At 43.1% G+C, this 21,415-nt stretch overlaps 1 protein-coding gene across 1 annotated transcript in view; it reads right to left on the bottom strand.

Moving 5' to 3' along the window:
• LOC137615882 (guanine nucleotide-exchange factor SEC12-like) overlaps positions 1-21,415 on the bottom strand; it is a 152,000-nt gene that overhangs the window by 47,220 nt on the left and 83,365 nt on the right. Inside the window, exon 3 of the mRNA XM_068345598.1 lies at positions 5,589-5,772. Coding sequence (XP_068201699.1) covers positions 5,589-5,772 — 184 coding nt within the window. The remainder of the gene's footprint in view (positions 1-5,588; positions 5,773-21,415) is intronic.

A 21,415-nucleotide genomic window follows, 5' to 3' on the forward strand; every position in this document is an offset into this window, starting at 1 on the left:
AGGCAGGAGAGTGTCCGGAGGGAGAGTCAGGAAGGACAGGCCTTGATGGCCTAACAGGAGTCAGTTTCACCCTAGATGTTATTGTGTCTGAGACTCCTCTTTTCCTCTCAGGGGAGAAGTAGCCGAGATTCTTTGCAGGAGCTTCACTGGTGCCGACAATGTTGCAAGATCTCGGAACAGCGAGATGAAAAAGCAGACACAAAAGCTTGCACAACTGCTCTGAACATGGCTCTGAACCAGAGCTGCTTGCTGAAGGTGGCACTGTCAGAAAGACCTGAAGAATACGGGACCGAAGGTTCCCTCTGAGGAGTCTCGACTGATGGTTGACGCGGTGGGTCCGCCTTCGAAGATGGGATCTTCAGTATCTTGAACCCTTCTGTGGAGACCTTTCCTTCTATCCCCAGCGGTCGCGTTGTGATGCGTTTGCAAGGAGGGGAATGGGGCGACGGTGACCTGTTAGAACACCTACCTTTCTGTTCCTTCTGACTGCATGACTTTCTTGAAGCCAAAGAAAGCTGTTCCACTGATTTGCGCAAGTACGAAGGAGAGTGATGGCACATTAGCGAGCACTGGCGAGTCGGAGAGCGCTTATGAGCAGAAGAGCACTCGCGCTCAGGAAAGCACTCGCGTTCAGGAGAGAGCTCGCACGCAGGAGAGCGCTGACGCGCAGGAGAGCACTCGCGCTCAGGAAAGCACTTGCGCTCAGGAGAGAGCTCGCACGCAGGAGAGCGCTGACGTGCAGGAGAGCACTGGCACGCAGGAAAGAGCTGGCACTGGAGAACGTTGGCGAGCTGGGGAGCACTGGCGAGCCGGAGAGCGCGGGTGCGCAGGCGAGCAAGGGTCAGCAGGCGAGTGCTGGAGAGCTGGTGAGTGCTGGAGAGCTGGTGAGTGCTGGCGAGCCAGAGAGCGCTGGTGCAAAGGCAAGCGCAGGTGGGCAGGCGAGTGCAGGCGCACAGGCGAGTACAGGCGCACAGGCGAGTGCAGGCGCGCAGTCAAGCGCTGGCGGACTGAAGCGCTGGTGCTCAGGAGAGCATTGGCGAGCTTGAGACCGCTGGTGCTCAGGAGAGCATTATCAAGCTGAAGAGCGCTGGAGCGCATGAGAGAGCTGGCGAGCGTTGGTGTATTGGTGAATGGTGGCGAACTGGCAAACGCTGATGATTAGAAAGGCGCGAACGCGCCGGAGAGTGCTGGCGATCAGGAAATCTCTGGGGCGTTGGAGAGTGCTGAAAAACGGGAGAGAACTGATGTGCTGGAGAACGCTGATGCACTGGAGCGCCCTGGAGAGCGTCGACGCGCTGAAGAGTGTTGACGTGCTGGTGAGCACTGACGAGATGTTGACGAGCGCTGGAGTGCTGATGAGAGATGGTGCACAGCCGAAGGCTTAAAACGCTGTGCAGGACGGCCCATTCACGAGGGCGAGTGACGATTGGTCACATTGCAAACAGGCAGGCATGGAACAAGAGTCAGGAAGGGAGAAGGCAGGTCCGAAGGTCGGTGAGATGCAGATGATCAGCACGTTGGATGATCAGGAACAGGGATGTGCCCTTTTGAAGGGGAAACATCCTCCGAAGGTGATCGCACACAATCCAGAGAAGAGGATGAGGAGTTGCAGCAAGGAGTCCTTGGAGGCCGGCCCGAAAGACCCAAGGATGACCACACCTGTATAAAGGGAGAAAGAGACAAGGCCTCACCCGGAGGGAGAGGTGGGGCTGCTTTGCTAAAGGAAGCAACACCATCTCTCGAGGACCGGGGTTGACCATCAAGTTAAAGGGCCTATGCTACTACTCAATACAGTGAACCCTCGCTACTTCGCGGTTCGACCATCGCGGATTCACCACTTCGCGGATTTTTTCCATAACCCATATATATACAGTAACATATATACATATATATGTATGCATGTATTTATGTATATATGTATGTATGTATATATGTAGGTATGTATATGTGTATACATATATATATATATATATATATATATATATATATATATATATATATATATATATATATATATATATATATATATATATATATATATATATATATATATATATATATATATATATATATATATATATATATATATGTATATATATATGTATATATATATATATATATATATATATATATATATATATATATATATATATATATGTATATATATATATATATATATATATATATATATATATATATATGTATATATATATATATATATATATATATATATATATATATATATATATATATATATATATATATATGTATATATATATGTATATATATATATATATATATATATATATATATATATATATATATATATATATATATATATGTATATATATATCTAAAGTAGGAAGATGTGATGTAATTCTAAGGGAATAGTATGGGAAATATGTCTGGGTAATAAGCAAAGCTCTACCTCCAGTTTGTTTCTTCATTATGATCAGAGATAAATGTAAACAAAACATTGGTTGCCATTTTTTAACGTGCTTTTTAGCGTGTTTAGGAAATGCATGATATAAAATTGCCTTCAATATTTGTGCCTGTTTTAGTTTAGGGTACTGTAGTACATGCATTAAGTGTTCTGTACATCAAAGGGTAGTTTGTTAACAGTACTATGTACAAGGGAAGGTTTTAAAAGTCTGAATATACATGTTGAATAAATAGGTAAATATGGTGTCACTACTTCGCGGATTTTCACCTATCGCGGCCGCGTATGGAACCTATCTACCGCGATAAACGAGGGTTCACTGTAGTCTCTTGGAAGAGGCCAAACAAGCAGGAGCTTCAAAGGAAGGTCGGGAGGCGGAAGAAGACGACTTGGGTCTTTTCCCTCTCGAAGAAACCTTCGAAGGAGAAATATCCTGCTTTGACTTCTTCTTCCGCCAGCGCACAACCTTTCCCACTGGGAGGCAGACCACTCCAGATACTCACCACACATATTTTAATTATCACACTGTTGACTTCTGCAAGCGGGCCAAAGGGTCTGACGATCTGTGTCCACACCCGATATGAAGGTATTGCAGGGCCGGCCTTCAAGTTCAAGGCAGGTACGCAGAAGTCAACACAAACACACTGTTAAAGAGAAAGCACAAACAAAAAGCATTAATGACAGTCCAAAATATTGGTGAGGATGAAGACCGGTAATGGCCATTCACCATCCGAGCCAAAAGCAAAGTGAGCTAAATCAAAGATGTGTGAGCGGATCGGTAGCAAGCTATCCCCCTTAACCCTGCTGATTAGCTGAATGGGTAGTTAACCATCTCTAAATTTTAATGGCTCGTCCTTTCAGCTTCGCCAAAGTAATACTCCCTAACAAATAGCGTAGGTTTGTATTCCAGTTACATAACAAATGGAGATGAAGGTTATTATACTGTACAGTAAGTGAGAATGTATATCCGATGGTGACAAATCTTGTGTATAGCTTGAGGGCGGATCCACTGCTTCGTAGTGACGGGGTTAAACTTGCTATTGCATATTTCTCATTATTGGAATTTTTGTGCCATTGTTGCCCTTAACTGTTTGTATATAAGCTCATTATCTTGTTGAATAAAGTCACTTACATTCAACTCGCCTCTCTGTTAGTATTTAACAGTTGACTCTCAACAATTGCTGACCACTGGAGGACTAGCTCCCCACCGCATTTTCGCCCACATCTGCACCCTTCAACATGCAGAATCTGGCTACTCTACCTTCGATCGCGAAATACGTCCCAGGGAAAATAAATCCAATTGCCGATGCCCTATTACCAAAAACATTGGCCGTCCTTCAACTGGGATTGGATTACAACCCCTTGGCAGAAGTCAAACAAAAAGATCCAGAGTACCAAGCATACAGGACATCCTGTACATCCCTCTGTTGGGAAGACGTTGCTCTCAATGACTCAAATGCCACCTCCTTTGTGACATCAATATTGGTACTCTGGATACCTGACCCCATGCGCCAACAGGCGTTTTATTTCATTCATGGCCTCTCACATCCCTCGCGATGATCTACTGCACAGCTATTAAAGACAAAGTTCATTTGCCATGGTATTACAGTACTAAGGATGTAAAGGATTGGATCCGTGCCTGTACTTCATGCCAAACTTCAAAAGTACATTGACACATGGATTCAGGAGTGGGCTCCTCTCCTATATCACAGGGTTGTTTTGCCCACATTTATGTCAACGTAGTAGGTCCCCTACCCAGATCACTAGGACAACGTTGCCTGTTTAACGTCACTAACCGCTCCACTCATTGGCCTGAAACCATCCCAATGCAAACTGCAAAGTTTGCCTCATGTACACCTGCCTTAGTCTCACAGTGGATAGCAAGATTTAGTATCCCTAATCATATTACTTCTGACAGGGGTACCCTTTCACCTCTTAATTGTGGACATCACTAGCGAATCTCCTGGGCATCACTCTACATCAGACAACCGCCTACATCCCAGCAGCCAACGGAATGGTTGAAAGTTTTCATCGCTCCCTCAAAGGAGCTTTATGTCCCGCTACAATGACTCCAACTGGTATACTCAGCTTCCCTGGATCCTCCTAGGGTTAAGGACCACTCCTAAGGGCTCCCTGGATGTCTCGGCAGCTCAAGTATGTACGGCAACCCTGCTGAATGTTTTCAGTCTGCAACCTCTTCCAACAATCTCCAATGCCTACATCATGTTGTAGGAAAATCTACTCCCATCCAACAGACTTACAAGCCCCCAATGAAGGAACATATACCAAAAGATTTAAACAGCGCAACACATTTTCGTGCGCACCAATACACGTAAGCCACCGCTTGTGGTTCCCCACAAGGGCCATTTCCTCGTTATCCATCTCAAACTGAAGGCTTTCTTAATTAACATTCAACGCAAAGACGACTGGGTCTCCATTGATTGCCTAAAACCTGCGTATCTCCTGCAAGATGACCCGTCTACATTCGAATCTCTGGGGCAGGGCACCCCATTTCACATGTATGAGGTAGGGCACCATAATTCACATGAATGTCTCTTTAATGGGGGGAGCCATGTACCGCATGTGTTTCATACCCACTCATACACTGTACTACTATTACTTTTTTTGTATATCTCCCTCTCTCACACAATGATACTAGAAAAAAAACCTGTTTAAGCTTGCCATTGCATGTTTCACACTGTTGAAATTCTTTGCTATTGTTGCCCTCAACTGTTTGTATATAAGTTCATTATCCTCCTGAATAAAGTCACTTACATTCAACTCGCCTCGCTGTTAGTACCTAACAGCTAACACGCAACACACTCCTTTCACTCGAGGAGGCATAGATCCTTTGCCTAAATCCCCATTAAAAACATATAATTCATAAAATTGCTGGAAAATAAAAATAAAAATAAAGTTTGCCAAAAATTCAAGCCAGCAGCAACATTTGTTCTCACTGACGGCGGCTATCAAAGTGACTACTCGCTGTTACCACCGGCCAACTACTTGCATCTTATTATAAATTTCAACTGCTGTATTTAAGCTTCGCTGTAATCATTCTCCTATGTAAAGCATGAGGGTTTGTATTTGTAGTGGAACAAACCTATTTAATTAATATTAAGTTATTTCAGAGAATAAGGAGACTTACTTGAATACAGTCTCTGTTTCAGACACTTTCTCTGTATCAAATGAAAAATATTTGTTCCCACGTAGAGTTGTATTTACAAATTTTTTCTTTGGTTTTTCTTCTTTTGTGTCGTCTCTTTCTGTCATGCCCTCCTCGGCATTCTTTTCACTGCTCCTCCTCTTTCTTACTTCACCACTGCTATGACCTTTAAAAAAAATAATCATAAAAATCATTGCAGCATACAGTACAGTACATTCATTATCTCTACGTATTTATATTTTGGGCATATAAGCAACCACTATGTATTTATTTGTGGGGCTACATGAGTAAAGGATTACCTGTATATGAATTTCTTAACAAACCAGTCAAGTATATGTAACTGATACCATAATTATGTGGTAATAGATGAGGATTAATGAACCACACAAGGAGAATTCCTCACAGCTTAAACCTTACTAGTCATATTTTGGTATTTTATTATTAAACTTTAGCAGGTTGATGAATGCCATTGCATTACTAAGAATACACATAAATATGACCTTACAAACATTAAACTGATCCAAAGAAATAATCACCTCAAAGTGAACTTAAAAAAAAAAAAAAAAAAAAAAAGTCTTTTCATGACCACCAGAAACAATTAAAAATTTATAGATAATCTGTACTTTTCCTAGCTATACAAACCTGGAGCCCTTTAAGTAGAAGTATTTATTTCTGTACCATGGTCTTCCACTGCCTTGGGTTAGAGTTCTCTTGCTTGAGGGTACACTGTTCTCTCTTGTTTTGGCTCCTCTTGTTTTGTTAAAGTTTTTATAGTTTATACTGTATAGGAAATATCTATTTTAATATTGTTGCGTTTTTAAAACCATTAATTTTTTCCTTGTTTCCTTTCCTCACTGGGCTGTTTTCCCTGTTGGAGCCCTTGGGCTTATAACATTCTGCTTTTCCAACTAGGGTTGCAGCTTAGCAAATAATAATAATAATAATAATAATATGTTATTTTCCTTAGTAAAATAAATTTTTGAATATACTTACCCGATGATCATATAGCTGTCAGCTCTGCTGCCCGACAGAAAAAACCTACGGGCGGAATACGCCAGCGATCGCTATACAGGTGGGGGTGTACATCAACAGCGCCATCTGTCAAGTAGGTACTCAAGTACTCGATGTCAACATAGAACCAATTTTCTCCTCTGTCCACTGGGTCTCTATTGGGGAGGAAGGGTGGGTCCTTTAATTTATGATCATCGGGTAAGTATATTCAAAAATTTATTTTACTAAGGAAAATAACATTTTTCAATATTAAACTTACCCGATGATCATATAGCTGATTCACACCCAGGGGGGTGGGTAGAGACCAGCATTACATGTTGACATTATTATGAGCTAAGTATTCCGTATTTCATTTTAGCAGTTATTCAAAATAACAAGCATAAAATAAATAAGTACCTGGTAAGGAAGACGTCTTGAACAATTACTCTGCCTTTTTAAGTACGTCTTCCTTACTGAGCCTCGCGATCCTCATAGGATGCTGAGCGACTCCTAGGAGCTGAAGTATGAAGGGTTGCAACCCATACTAAAGGTCCTCATCAAAACCTCTAATCTAGGCGCTTCTCAAGAAATGACTTTGACCACCCGCCAAATCAAGTAGGATGCGAAAGGCTTCTTAGCCTTCCGGACAACCCAAAAATATTTCAAGAGAAAGATTAAAAAGGTTCTGGAATTAGGGAATTGTAGTGGTGGAGCCCCCACCACTACTGCACTCGTTGCTACGAATGGTCCCAGAGTGTAGCAGTTCTCGTAAAGAGACTGGACATTCTTAAGATAAAAGACGCGAACACTGATTTGCTTTTCCAATAGGTTGCGTCGAATATACTTTGCAGAGATCTATTTTGTTTAAAGGCCACGGAAGTTGTGACAGCTCTAACTTCGTGTGTCCTTACCTTCAGCCAAGCTTGGTCTTCCTCATTCAGAAGGGAATGAGCTTCTCGTATTAACAGTCTGATAAAATAGGATAAAGAATTCTCTGACATAGGCAAAGATGGATTCTTAACTGAACACCATAAAGCTTCAGACGGGCCTCGTAAAGGTATTTAAAATAGAACTTAAGAGCTCTTACAGGACATAATACTCTTTCTAGTTCATTTCCAACCATACGATAAGTTTGGAATATCGAACGATATTGGTCAAGGCCGAGAAGGCAGCTCGTGTTTGGCTAGAAAACCAAGTGTAGAACATGTAGCCGTTTCGGATGAGAATCCGATGTTCTTGCTGAAGGCATGAATCTCACTGACTCTTTTAGCTGTGGTTAAGCATATCAGGAAAAGAGTCTTAAAGGTGAGATCTTTCAGGGAGGCTGATTGAAGCGGTTCGAACCTGTCTGACATAAGGAATCTTAGAACCACGTCTAAATTCCAACCAGGTGTAACCAAACGACGCTCCTTCGTGGTCTCAAAAGACTTAAGGAGGTCCTGTAGATCTTTATTGTTGGAAAGATCTAAGCCTCTGTGACGGAAGACTGATGCCAACATGCTTCTGTAACCCTTGATAATGGGAGCCGAAAGAGATCGTTCTTTCCTCAGATATAAGAGGAAGTCAGCTATTTGAGTTACAGAGGTACTGGTCGAGGATACGGATACTGACTTGCACCAGTTTCGGAAGATTTCCCACTTCGATTGGTAGACTCTAAGGGTGGATGTTCTCCTTGCTCTAGCAATCGCTCTGGTTGCCTCCTTCGAAAAACCTCTAGTTCTCGAGAGTCTTTCGATAGTCTGAAGGCAGTCAGACGAAGAGCGTGGAGGCCTTGGAGTACCTTCTTTACGCGTAGTAGACGTAGCAGGTCCACCCTTAGGGGAAGTGTTCTGGGAACGTCTACTAGCCATCGAAGTACCTCGGTGAGTTATTCTCTCGCGGGCCAGAGGGAAGCAACTAGCGTCAACTTTGTCCCTTCGTGAGAGGCGAACTTCTGCAGTACCTTGTTGACAATCTAGAACGGAGGGAATGCATATAGATCTAGATGTGACCAATCTAGTAGAAAGGCATCTATATGAACTACTGCTGGGTCCGGGATAGGTGAGCAAAGTATTGGGAGCTTCTTGGTCATCGAGGTTGCAAAGAGATCTATGGTTGGCTGGCCCCAGGTGGCCCAAAGTCTCTTGCATACATCCTTGTGGAGGGTCCAATCTGTTGGAATTATTTGTCCCTTCCTACTGAGACAATCTGCTATGACATTCAAGTTGTCTTGGATGAACCTCGTTACTAGTGAAAAGTAGACCTGTTGAACAGGTGAGGAGGTCTCTTGCGAACTCGTACCATGTCAGAGAGTAGGTCCCTCCTTGCTTGGAGATGTACGTCAAAGCAGGGTGTTGTCCGTGTTCACCTCCACCACTTAGCCTTGAAGGAGAGACCTGAAGCTTTTCCAGGACAGACGTACTGCCAGTAGCTTCTTGCAGTTGAAATGCATTGTCCTTTGACTCGAGTTCCATAATCCCGAGCATTCCCTACCGCCTAATGTCGCACCCCAGCCTACGTCCGAAGCGTCTGAGAAGAGAACGTGGTTGGGAGTCTGAACAGTCAGGGGAAGACCCTTTCAAAGGTTGATAAAGTCCTTTCACCAAGTCAGACCAGACTTTATCTTTCCGGAAACCGGGATCGAGACCGCTTCTAGCGTCTTGTCCTTTTCCAGTGAAAAGCTAGATGATACAGAAGAGGACGGAGGTGTAGTCTTCCAAGTGACACAAATTGAACCACGGATGACAGTGTCCTAACCAGACTCATCCACAGCCTGACAGGGCAGCGTTCCTTCTTCAGCATCTTCTGGATGGATAGCAGGGCTGGGGGTTGATCGTCTTGTTCAGCAATGTCCTCATCCGAAACTGATGAGGAAACGGCAACGGAGTGGGCAACGTCTGACTTGCTGAATCCGGTCGCACTGGTGGATGCGTGACGGAGCCGGACACAAGATCATGGTACTGCTGCACAGTCTGTGAACTGTCAACCATGGGGACGCGAGGAAGTACAGTGTCAACCCGAAACTGTCTAGACTGTCTGGGTTGTGCAGTCAACCCCCTACCGGGTTGCTGAGGTTGTCGCACTGCGTCACAACAAGTCACCTCTGCTGGTTGTTGAACGCCTTCCTAGTGACACACTGAACGTCCACAACCACCTCCGAGAATCGCTTAACGTCAACGTGCGACTGGCAACCCACACTGGGTCGCATCGGTGGAGGAACCACCTCAACTGGCGGACGCGAGTAGGATACCTCAGTGTCAACAGGGCGCACAACCAACCGGTAGGAAGGTTGTTGGCCAGAAGGTTCTTCTCCGTAAAAAATCCTCTATCAAGGACACAAGCTTGGACTGCATGTCTTGCAACAAAGCCCATTAGGGTCTATGGGAGCAGGTGTGGCAACAGACGGGGTTAGCGACTGAAGCGGAACCATTTACCATCCCTGGAAGCCTTGTTATGCTTTAATTAAAGTCCATAGGAGGCTAAGCAGCTTAAGGCTCCTCTCCAAATGACAGAGTCCTCAAAGGAATATCAGTAGGAGGGAGAACAGCACTTTCTCATCTACAGGAACCATGTCCGAGAAAAGCTAGGTTCTCTCAGTGAGGTTCTCACTGGTGCATAAGCAGCAGACTAGAAGGCAACGTTATGTAACTGCTTGATAGTCTGTGAACTGTCAAAAACTGAACTGTCAACCACAACAGGGCGTGAGGACATACAGCACTGGTGCATAAGTAGCAGACCAGAAGGCAACGTCATGTAACAGCTTGACAGTCTGTGAGCTGGCAACAACCAAAGCTGTGTGGGGAAGCCTCAACTCCTGACTGACTAGTCTGCTGCGGGCGAGTGGCGGTAACCACAGTGGGTTGCGGAGGCTGACACACCGTGTCAAAACACGGCAGCTTGTGGTAGCTCACGCACGGCAACGGAGTGCTCCGTGTGTCTGTGGGAGTCAGCATGCGTCTGGCAGGGTCGACTGCGCATGGATGGAGGAGCTCTCACAACAAGAGTGTGGGAGCAGGTAGACATGCTGGGCGCACAACCGTGGCCGGTTGTAGGCAAACGGGTGCATCGTCAACCTTCTCCGCAGTCGGAGTGTGGGAGCAGGCAACAACCAAAGCGGAGTGGTGGTGCGTGGTGGGGACTGCCGTGGGTTGCGGAAACTAACGCATCGCGTCAAAACACGGCAGCTTGACTCCACCTTCCCACTGCTGATGCGGTAGCTCACGCATGTTAACGGAGGGTGCCGCACGTCGGCTAACGTCAACATGCGTCTGGCAGGGTCGATTGCGCATCGGAGGTGGAGCTCTCCGCAGCCGGAGTGTGGGAGCAGGCAGCCTCAGCGTGAGCTGGGCGCACAACCGTGGCAGGTTGTAGGCTAACGGGAGCAGTGTCAACCTTCTCCGCACGAAACTCTTGCATAACCGCAGCTAACTGAGTCTGCATAGACTGCAGTAAAGACCACTTAGGGTCTACAAAAACGGCAACAGACGGAGCTACTGTCCGTTGTGACTGAGGGTCTAAAACAGCTGGTGCGGCAACAGACGGAGTTACTGCCTGTTGCGGTACCACCTTGCCTCTCTTGGGAGGTGTGCAGTCGTCGGATGACTGCAGCGAGTCCGAACTGACCCAGTGGCTACACCTAGGCCGTTGGACTTGCGCGGAAGGGACCGACTTGCACTTAAAAAGCTGCAAGATGTGGTCCATGGTTTCTAACGAGAAACCTCTTCCGCAGACGAGGAATAAATGGGCTCTCTCGTCTTTGTGTGGGTGGGGCGATCTTGGGTAGATACGCCCGAAACCACGGAGGGAAAAAACGTCTGTTCGTTGTCAAGGCCTGTGGAACCCATAAGTCGTTCGACATTACTTCTCCCCTGGGCTTGGGAGCTTGTAAGAGGTCCCGGTCTAGGTGAACGACTGGCACGAACAGACGAACCCTCGGACGCAACACTGTAACACTTTGCGCATATCACTTTATCACTTTTGATTTTCTGTTTGCACTTATTTCACTGAAATCGAAACTTTAACTGATTTCTACCTGAAACACGCAATCCTATCCTTCATTAAAAGGTAGTAATTGCGAAAACAGTCTTACAATGCAACAGAAAAACATAAATAAAGATAAAGAATTCAGTGGCTGGAAAAGAGACTAAACACTAGATCAAATAAACTACGTTTACAATCTCTCACCGCACAAAGCCTGGGAAGAAGAATAAAACCCTAGAAACGTTTTACCTTCTTCCCCTACAGCGACTAGGGAGGAGAGTAAAAAACGAGAACAACGTTACCCGCTTGAACGAAACGTTTATTCTCCTCTCTCTCCCTCCGTCTCTATCTCTCTCTCTCTTCTCTCTTGATTTCGCACCTGAGAGAAGAGCCCAATTATATATCGTTAAAACATGTTATTTGCTAAAGGAAAAAACTGAAAGGTTTTCCAAATAAAAAGTTCCTTTAATTTAGAATTTAAACCATTTAAGCTAAGAAAGAATGAACGAAACGCTAGAATCGGTTTACTCTTACTGCAAAGTGAAACCGTGATACACTCTCTCTCTATCGTAACGATAGAGCGCATGTTGAACGTTCTGAACCTCAACAACTGCGTAGACTAAAAAACTAAACGTTAGTTCATCTTTGAAAACAGTACGAGACTATCAAAGAAATTCTTTCATAAAACATTAAAATTAAAAAAGTATTAAATTCTTTAAAAGGTTAAATACGATATAACGGGCTCAATGTTAATTAACTTCGGTTCCAAGTTAGGACCGCCTACTATTAGGAAAGGTCGCATATAAACAAACATAAAAATTTATTATTATAAGTTTATAATAAATGGAAAGTTAATCGAAGAGGCCTATAAAGGCGGAGAGATATAAAATAAATAGATCTATAACGTGTTAGCAAAATTACCAAAAACCTAAACACACTTCCGTCTAAGGGAAGGGTCGGCCATTTAAAAGTGAAAGAGAGTCCATACTCTCTTCGTCACCATAATTAAAACTATCCAAAACGAGTTCAAGTTTTGAAATGAAGAAAAAACCCCTGCATAGCGAAAGCTCAAAACTGGAATAGTGTACTTCACCAAATCGTTGTGAAAACAAATCCAGTTAGGGACGGCGTATTTAGTAGGTCTTGCCAGTGGCACGACAGAGAGAAAATTGGTTCTATGTTGACATCGAGTACTTGAGTACCTACTTGACAGATGGCGCTGTTGATGTACACCCCCACCTGTATAGCGATCGCTGGCGTATTCCGCCCGTAGGTTTTTTCTGTCGGGCAGCAGAGCTGACAGCTATATGATCATCGGGTAAGTTTAATATTGAAAAAATAATAATAATAATAATAATAATAATAAAACCTTTTTTACAAGGTATAACTACTGTACCCTCCACTAGTTAAAAGAGGGGAGGAGCAGGGAAGGATAGCCCCCCCCCCCTCACATCAGCACTGTCATTTTTGCAATTGTGGCAGGATTTTTCGGAGATAGGTGCTGGCGGGACCAGTATGTGTAGAGCTCAAGGTTTGTATAGCTAGGAAAAATCTAATCTATAATTTGTCATTTGTTCCTACACAACACACAAACCTTCCGCTCTTTACATAGGAGACTCACCTTAAGGTGGGTGGAAGTCCTCAAACCAATTGGATGGCTACTGTCCAAGGATGACCTCTTGTGCTTCGTACAAGCTGTTTGAGAGGGACCTTGACACCTCGTTATCCTCGTAGGATGACGGCCTGGGCAATCAGTGCTTGAAGGTGAAAAAGATTTCACTGTGAAGTGAATAGATAAGTACACAGTAGGGCTGAGTACGTTACTAATCTATCCATTGCCAGACTCCATCTCATTTGAAGAACAGGTATATAATAAATATATACGTAAATACAGTATCAGATTGCACAAAGAGCATGGTACTCACCCGGAGATAAACGAGGTCAGCTATGTAGAGTTCCTTGGATGCTGCGTCCAAAGAGAGGGGAGGATGAAATAGGAAGTAGCCAGTCACTCGTACATTCACCCTAGACTTACTCGCGGGTAACGTCTGCCCTCGACCATCTGCTACTTGTCCTCCAAGGGAGCAGAGATATATTAGACCACATTTTGAGCAGCCATCACGTGACCTATAGAAAATGTGTATAGATTCCTGTGGGTTATGTCTTCCGGGGTAGTGAGCGGTGAACGCAGTTTGACATTTCCACACGCCCGCTTGCAATACCTGCATCACAGAGAAATTCTCATGGAATGCAAGGGAGGTACTTAGTCCCAACATCATGCGCACAGGGCGTCGATCAGGTGAAGAGAGATCAGGTGACACCGCCCTCTCTATAACTGTCTGATCCAGGAGGAGATCAAGTTCTTCTTGACTGATTGATTATGAGTTATCTGACATCCTGACATCTAAGGTCATTGACGCCAATGTTATTTGTTATAAAAACAAAAACATCCTTATAACAGTTAGATAGCTTCCAGAAGACCTGCTTCTGAAATAAAAATTAAAAATACCACTAGTATGGTACGACACATCATGTCCGAGAATTTTGGCAAGGATGAATGTGCCATCCTCACCTGAAGCCTCAAACAGATGTCTATATCTTTCAGTACTATAAGTGCGGCATTTGATCAACAAATGTCTCACTGTCAAGGGGACCAAACAGTCGTCGCAATATGGATGATGTTGGCCATTTAGCAGAACCCCATGTGTCAACCGAGTGTGACTAATGCGGAGATGACAAAGAGACGTCTCCCAACGAGATATGATTTTGTTATTTCTATCATTTTATTACCATATAGACTATCCCAGTACTGTTGGCAATTATTATAAAACAATTCCTTGATGATAGAGAGGGAATCATTACAGGGAATGGGATACCTTCTTTGTAGCAACTCGGATGCAGCATTCTTTGCCAGTAAATCTACCTTCTCATTCCCAGACAAACCTACATGTGCTGGGACCCAACAAAATCGAACAGTTATACCTCTGAGTCCAATAATAAAAAGCCATTCTAAAATATTTAAAACTAAAGGGTTACTAGAATTAAAAACTTCAAAAGCTTGAAAGACACTCCTTGCATCACTAAAATTGGTGAAATTACCCTCCCTCTCCAACACTTATTTTGACAATAGCAGGTAGTATGCTATACAGTTCAGCAGTAAATATGGAAGCTGTTAAAGGAAGTGCACCTCTACAATTAAAACCATTACTATGTACTCCAAATCCAATGCCAGCATCAGATTTGGAGCCATCAGTATATACAAAAGTTGATTCCCTATGTTCTGCAACATGTTCCATAAAAAAAGATCGGGCTTCTAAGTTGGTCATTTTCTTTTTAACACCAATAAAATATTTACAAAAAGATATCTCGGGTAATTTCCACAGAGGGGTTGATGATATCTTAAATGGAAGCACCTTACATCTAATTATATCAAGACTATTCAATAATTATGCACCCAAAAACCATAAGGTTGAGGAGCTCTTGGGTGCATCTCACAATGTTGAGTGCCTTACAAGGCTTGCAGTCTGAAAGGCTAAAGAATTAGGGAGTCTTTGTAACCTAAACCAATATCAAACAGTAGAAGACTTTCGGTAAAGGTCTAAAGGTAACTCTCCAGCTTCAACAAGGAGGCTTGGGATAGGTGAAGTTCTAAAGGCTCCTGTGGTCAATCTGATACCAGTATGGTGTATAGAATCTAAAATCTTTAGTCAACTTGGGGTGGCTGAGGAGTATTCACACCAATAACTAACTGTTGAAAAAATTAAAGCCTTGTATAATTTTAAAATAGTTTTGCAGTCTGCTCCCCATGATGTATGGGACAAAACTTTTAAAAGATTCAGAGCTTCAAGACACTTTACTTTTAAAGCTTTCAAGTAAGGAACACATGTAAGCCTACAATCAAATATCAATCCTAAATATCTAGCCTCACTTACACATGGCATACGTTGACCTTTGATATACATATCAGGATCTGGATGTACTCCCCGAATACGACAGAAATGGACAACAACAGATTTACTTGTCGAAAATTTAAATCCATTCATATCAGCCCATTGAACTATTTCTAGCTCTAGCAAATGATAGCGAGAGATTATCTACAAATAATGTTGAGAGAATTTCTCTAGGAATGACTGAGGATATCCCATTTATGGCTAGTGCAAATAGGGTTACACTCAGCACTACCTTGAGGAACTCCCTCTTCCTGACATTTCCTCTCTGACAAAGTTTCACCTACTCTAATTTGAAAATATCTATGTGAAACAAATTCTTGAATGAACAATTGTAGCTCTCCTCTCATTCCTAAATTATGAATGGTTTAAAGTATACCATATCTCCATGCAGTATCATATGCCTTTTTGAGGTAAAAAAAACAATGATTACATGGCGATGTTTTAAAGCAAAGGCTTCACAAATAGAGGACTCAAGTCATATCAACACATCAGTCATTGATTGCATTTTCCTAAATCCACACTGGATAGGTGATAAAACACCTTTCTTCAGGTACCACACCAGTCTTGCATTGACCATTTTCTCCATGATCTTGCATAAACATGTCAATGCAATAGGTCGGTAGTTTGCTGCTAAAAATTTATCCTTACTGGGTTTTAAAAATACTAAAATAATGGCTAGTTCCCAAACACTTGGCTAACTATGATCATGCCATATTCTGTTAATAATGCCTAAAATAAATAGCTTGGTATTAACAGGTACAGTACATGTTTAATCATTGCATATGGAATTCCATCAGGACCAGGGGCTGTATCGTTGCAATTAGCAAGCGCGGAATCAAACTCCCTTTTGGTAAAAAGATTATTGTAGGATTCCTCATTTTCTGTTGCAAAATTATCATTTTCATTCTTCATTGATTCTATACTGGTAACCAGGAGCTACTTTGCACTTACTTGATACATTGGAGAAATGATCAGACAATGCATTGATAACCTCAGTTGCTCCAATCACATACTGACTATTCACCTTCAACACTAGTGGTGGATTGGGGGTGAATTTGCCTGCTATCTTTTTTACTTTCCTTCACACAGAAGATGGCGGTGTTCTACTGTTCATGGAGGAAACAAAAGACACCAAGACTGGCGCCTAGCTTCTTTCATGGCACGACGGAATTGAGCTCTACATTTCTTGTATATGATTAAATTCTCCTCGGTAGGGCGTTTGCACAATCGAGTTTAAGGCTTTCTTGTAGCTCTGTGTAGGGCAGTTATTTCTGAAGACCACCAGGGGACTGGTCGTAGTTTGAATAACCCTATTGTTTTGGGGATTGAATAAAGTGCTGCTGTATGAAGAGTTCCATTCAGTAAGTCTATGGCATCATCAACACTTTCAAACTATTCTGCATTTCCTTCAATTTCGCTTATCTCATGAAATCTATCCCAGTCCGCCTTGTCAAGATTCCATCGTGGCAATCTCTGTACTGTAATGGTGGACCGTTGTTGGTGTTTATAATGATTAGTGCATGACCCCTAGTATGCCAGTCCCTAATGTTCTCCAATCAAAATCAAGAAGACAGTTAGAGCTTACAATTGATAGGTCAATGCATGACAAGGTACCTGTCTGAACATGAAAGTGTGTGGGCTCTCCTGTATTAAGGAGTCCTACATCTTCATTATCCACAATTGATGATATAATATTACCACTTGCATTTGCCAAAACGTCACCCCATAAAGGATGTCTACTATTAAAATCTCCTAGAGAGAGAAAAGGTTGTGGGAGTTGTCGAATCACCTCTATTAAACTATCATACAAAATGTTATCATCAGGAGGCAGGTAAAGAGAGCAGATTGTGTATTTTCTCCCTATACCTATTTGTACAACCACTGCCTGCAGAGGGGTTCAGATAGACAAGGATTTTTGGGGAACTTCTTGACGAACGTATGTACAGTAAGACTTCCCCCATGGCTTCCTGCTCATTGATCATAAGGTGTGCTATAGCTAACTTTCTCAAGGACAAGGAGTATTAGCATCAATCTTGCCCTCCTGTAGACATACAATTATGGGGGATTGCTCATGAATGAGGAGTTTAAGTTCTTCATATTTTGCCCCTAAACCCTGACATCCATTGCAAAATAGAGAAAAATATCATGGTTTATTTTTTGGGAGACACCTTGGATGAAGTCTTCCCATTGACAATCTTTGATTTAACACTATTTCCCGGTGGTTTCTCAAAAGAGGATCTTGATATATTGGGTTTTGTGTTTGTCTTTTTCTTTGTGTCCTTTTGATCTAATTGTTGAGGTGGATGGTGGACCTAAACTTGAATTTTTTATTTATTTAAGTTGTCTTTCAGTTGATCAGCAACAGAGGCAGACAAGACATCATATTTATCTGAAGTCATGACTTAAATGTTTCTTATGGTAGGAGGTGAGAAAAATGGAGGACTCTCTCTTTTTTATCAAAAGGTCCTGAGCTACAAGGTTTTTGCACCTTCCCCATTACAGGTGCACCAGGTAAATTGGTTTCAAGTGGAACCTCCATTAAATCAGGCAAGGATATGGCCTGACAGAGGTTTATATTACTGTTTAGAATGAGAGTAGATGGCTTTTGAATATATTTCACATCTTTAGGTATCTGTTTTGATTTTTCCACACTTTCTGGATATAAATTTTCAATGGGACTTTCATCTTCTTTAACTACTTTCATATCTTTCTTATGTTGGAAGTGAGGATACTATTTTCATTAATATGCTTTGGCAAGTTTTTCTTCAAAACCAGTGAAAAGGGTTGTCCTGGCCTTATCTGTTTTTCAAGAGCTCTTTTAAGAGTCTCTTTAAATGTAACTCTTTCCATGGTCCTCCTAATGACCTTAATTTCTTTTTCAAAAATAAACTTAACGCAACTTTTGGATGTAGCTGGGTGTGCTTCCCCACAATGTATACAACTTGGATTTTCTGTACATGCTCCATGACTACTTTTTCCCCAGTTGGCACAAACAGTTTTTGTTTGCACTTCTGACTTGAATGGCCATACATTTGGCAATGATAACATTGCAATGGTGAAGGGATGTATGGTTTCACATTCAAAGATAGCCAACCAGCTTTAATAACATTAGGTAGTCTGTATTGATCAAATGTTAATATCAAAATAGTAAGAGGAATAAGTTGTTCACCAACTCTCATTCTAACTACGCTCATAAGGGGTAGCCCTCTTATCCGACTCAAGTGAACCCACACCGAAGGCACTGGAGGAGCCAGCGATCTGGGTAAAGGCCTTCCTCTGGGCAAAGCTGCACTGCCCTTTGGAGGTCGTTATGTGCTATAACGTGGTCAAGGACAGTGTACTTGCCCTCCTGAGGGACCCCCATTAGGTCAGACAACCCATTGATGGGCCTCATGCAGGCCAAGACCTGTCAGAAGGCGTGCTCTGACTCCTTCTGCTCAGCCTCCATATGCCTAGGACTAGCAGCCCTTGGGAAATACTCATCCTCATAGTCGTCGTTGTTATCCACCCACGAGCTCTCACCCACAGGAGCTCAGGATAGGTCGAAGTTGTCAGCCATAATTGTGGAAGGAACATCGTTTGCTAACACCCTTGTAACTGATGTAGAGGTCCCCTGAGACCACTCTTAAAGATATCTTTATGTCCTGAATGTGGTGTTCTTCGGTATTGTTTTGGCATCCTTGGTCTCTATGTGGAATGGAAGGTACTCCTCCAAAAGCGAAGGTCTGGAGGGTTCTGGAGGAAGGCTGTCCCTCTCTTGTAAAAGGAACTGCAGCCAGATGATCAGTCTCCTTGGAGATGGGGTAGAGTTCCAGAGGGACTATCTCTTTAGGAGAGAGACAGAACCAGGATGTCAGCGAGATCTCTCGAGGAGATCGAGATCCTCAGCTAGTTCAAGAGTAATGAGTGTCTCCCAGAGGAGGAGGAGAACACTACATTCTCTTCTGCTTTTTTGTTGTCATCACCAGCATCAACTGCACCTAAGAGAAGTCTTGCTGGATGTCCATCTCCACATCTGCTGTTCCCAGGTTCTTCTTCAGGGGCTAGAGAACCATCTTTGGAGACAGAGGTCTGCAAGGGGCTGGCCCCGAGGCTTTTCGTCTGGGGTCAGACAGGGGGGAGGCTGAGCTTGGGGGAACTGACTTCTCCTGAGTTATCCTTGGGGTGCTGGCAACTGTCTGGTCTGCAGGATGCACGCTCAAATCAACGTTGAAATATGAGGATTCTTTCTCCGAAGCAGAGAAGACCAGAAGCTCCTTAGGCATGTTAGACAATGGAGATTGCCTTCTAGGAGTTCGCGGTCTTGGAAGTATGAGTCCTTGAGATCCAGCGTGCACATGAAGTTCTATGGGGAGTTAGGTCTGTTAACTGTAAAGATTGGCACAGTCATGGGCTCTAGCTCTGGATTGAAAGAGTGTGATGTCTTAGAGGTGGAAGTTAACTGGATTCTGGAAGCTTCCCTCTTGGTCAGAAGTGGACTGGGTGTCCATCGTGTTGGGACTCAGCTGTAAGAAGGAGATCCCTGTAAGGAGAGGCTCTGGCATGACTTGGAAGAGATGATATAGAAACTGGCCTAGTCCTGGGAGAACAAGTAACTGAGGATGAGTAGGCTCAGGATTGTACCTGGAATGTTCAGCCTGTTAGTGTCCCCCCTGGACCACATCCCTACTAACGTACCGTCATGCTTTTTTTGCAGTTACTGGTCATTTCATTAATGATAGTTTTTCAAAGTTAATATTAATTTCTATTCTTATAATTCATATTTATGGTTAAATGTAGGGATATTAACCAAATAATGGAATAAAAATCAATTAATTCGACTATCATTTTATTTCAAAAGGCTACATAATACTGAATGAAAAATATACATCTATGCATTATTATTCTTTTGTTATCATTATCAGACTTCTCATCTAGTATTTCATTTATTTCATATAAAGAAATACACCTCGTCTTTAGGCCGCTCATTGTGAAAGAAGTAGAACAAATTACCCTCTCTGCATAAGCGTCCATAGCGCACTAAAAGGAAACCAGTTTTCTAACGTCAAGCAACCTTCAAAACAAAAAGTTGCCAGACAGCATATAAGTTTCCATTTACAGCTTACATATGTTGAATGTTGTCAATTGGTATTCCGATACTTACTATACGAGTAAATGTATTATTATGGGACTGACGACTTGAAACGCATATTTAAAGTCATGAACGTAATATCCCCTTGAAGGCGGTACCGAGTAGATCGTGGTTAACATATCATTACGTGGGCGATGCTTAACAGGTTAAAAGGCTCAGCTTGTTGGAGCAGAGATCGATGATGAGAATGAGTCGATCAATAGTAGGAAGGACTACAGGTGTCGTCTTTGCTTCGATCCCAAGTGACAATCACGAGCTGACCTGTGAAGATTTAAAACAGGAGAGTAACTATCATGAGAAGGGGAGTGATGGTCACGAGATGTCAAGTGACGATCCAGAGCTGGTGATAAGCGCTTACGAGCCGGCAGGTAATGAGGCGATGGCGAACGACGAGAAACTGTGAAAGAGTTGGAGAACGTCAAGAGGCTGGCAAACAATGAGAAGCTGGCGAACGCCAAGAGGCTGGCAAACGATGAGGAGGTGGTGAACGGTGAGGGGGAGAACGGCGAAGGGGCGAACACCTGTAAGTTGGCGAACGGCGAGCAGTTGGGGAGTGACAAGCAACTGGAAAATGACTAGCAGCTGGAGAATGACGAGCAGTAGGCGAACACTAAGATTGCGAGTGACAGACATGAGCTGACCTATGACGAAAAGCTTAAGGGTGACGGTCACAAGCTGGCGTACAGTGTAGAGTAGATGAGTGATGAAATGTAGAGTGATGGTCATGAGGTGGCGAGTGATAATCACAAGAAGAGTGACGATCAAGAGAAGAAGAGCGA

This window comes from Palaemon carinicauda, chromosome 1 (genome assembly GCF_036898095.1).
Source record: "Palaemon carinicauda isolate YSFRI2023 chromosome 1, ASM3689809v2, whole genome shotgun sequence".
Taxonomy (NCBI): Eukaryota; Metazoa; Arthropoda; class Malacostraca; order Decapoda; family Palaemonidae; genus Palaemon; species Palaemon carinicauda.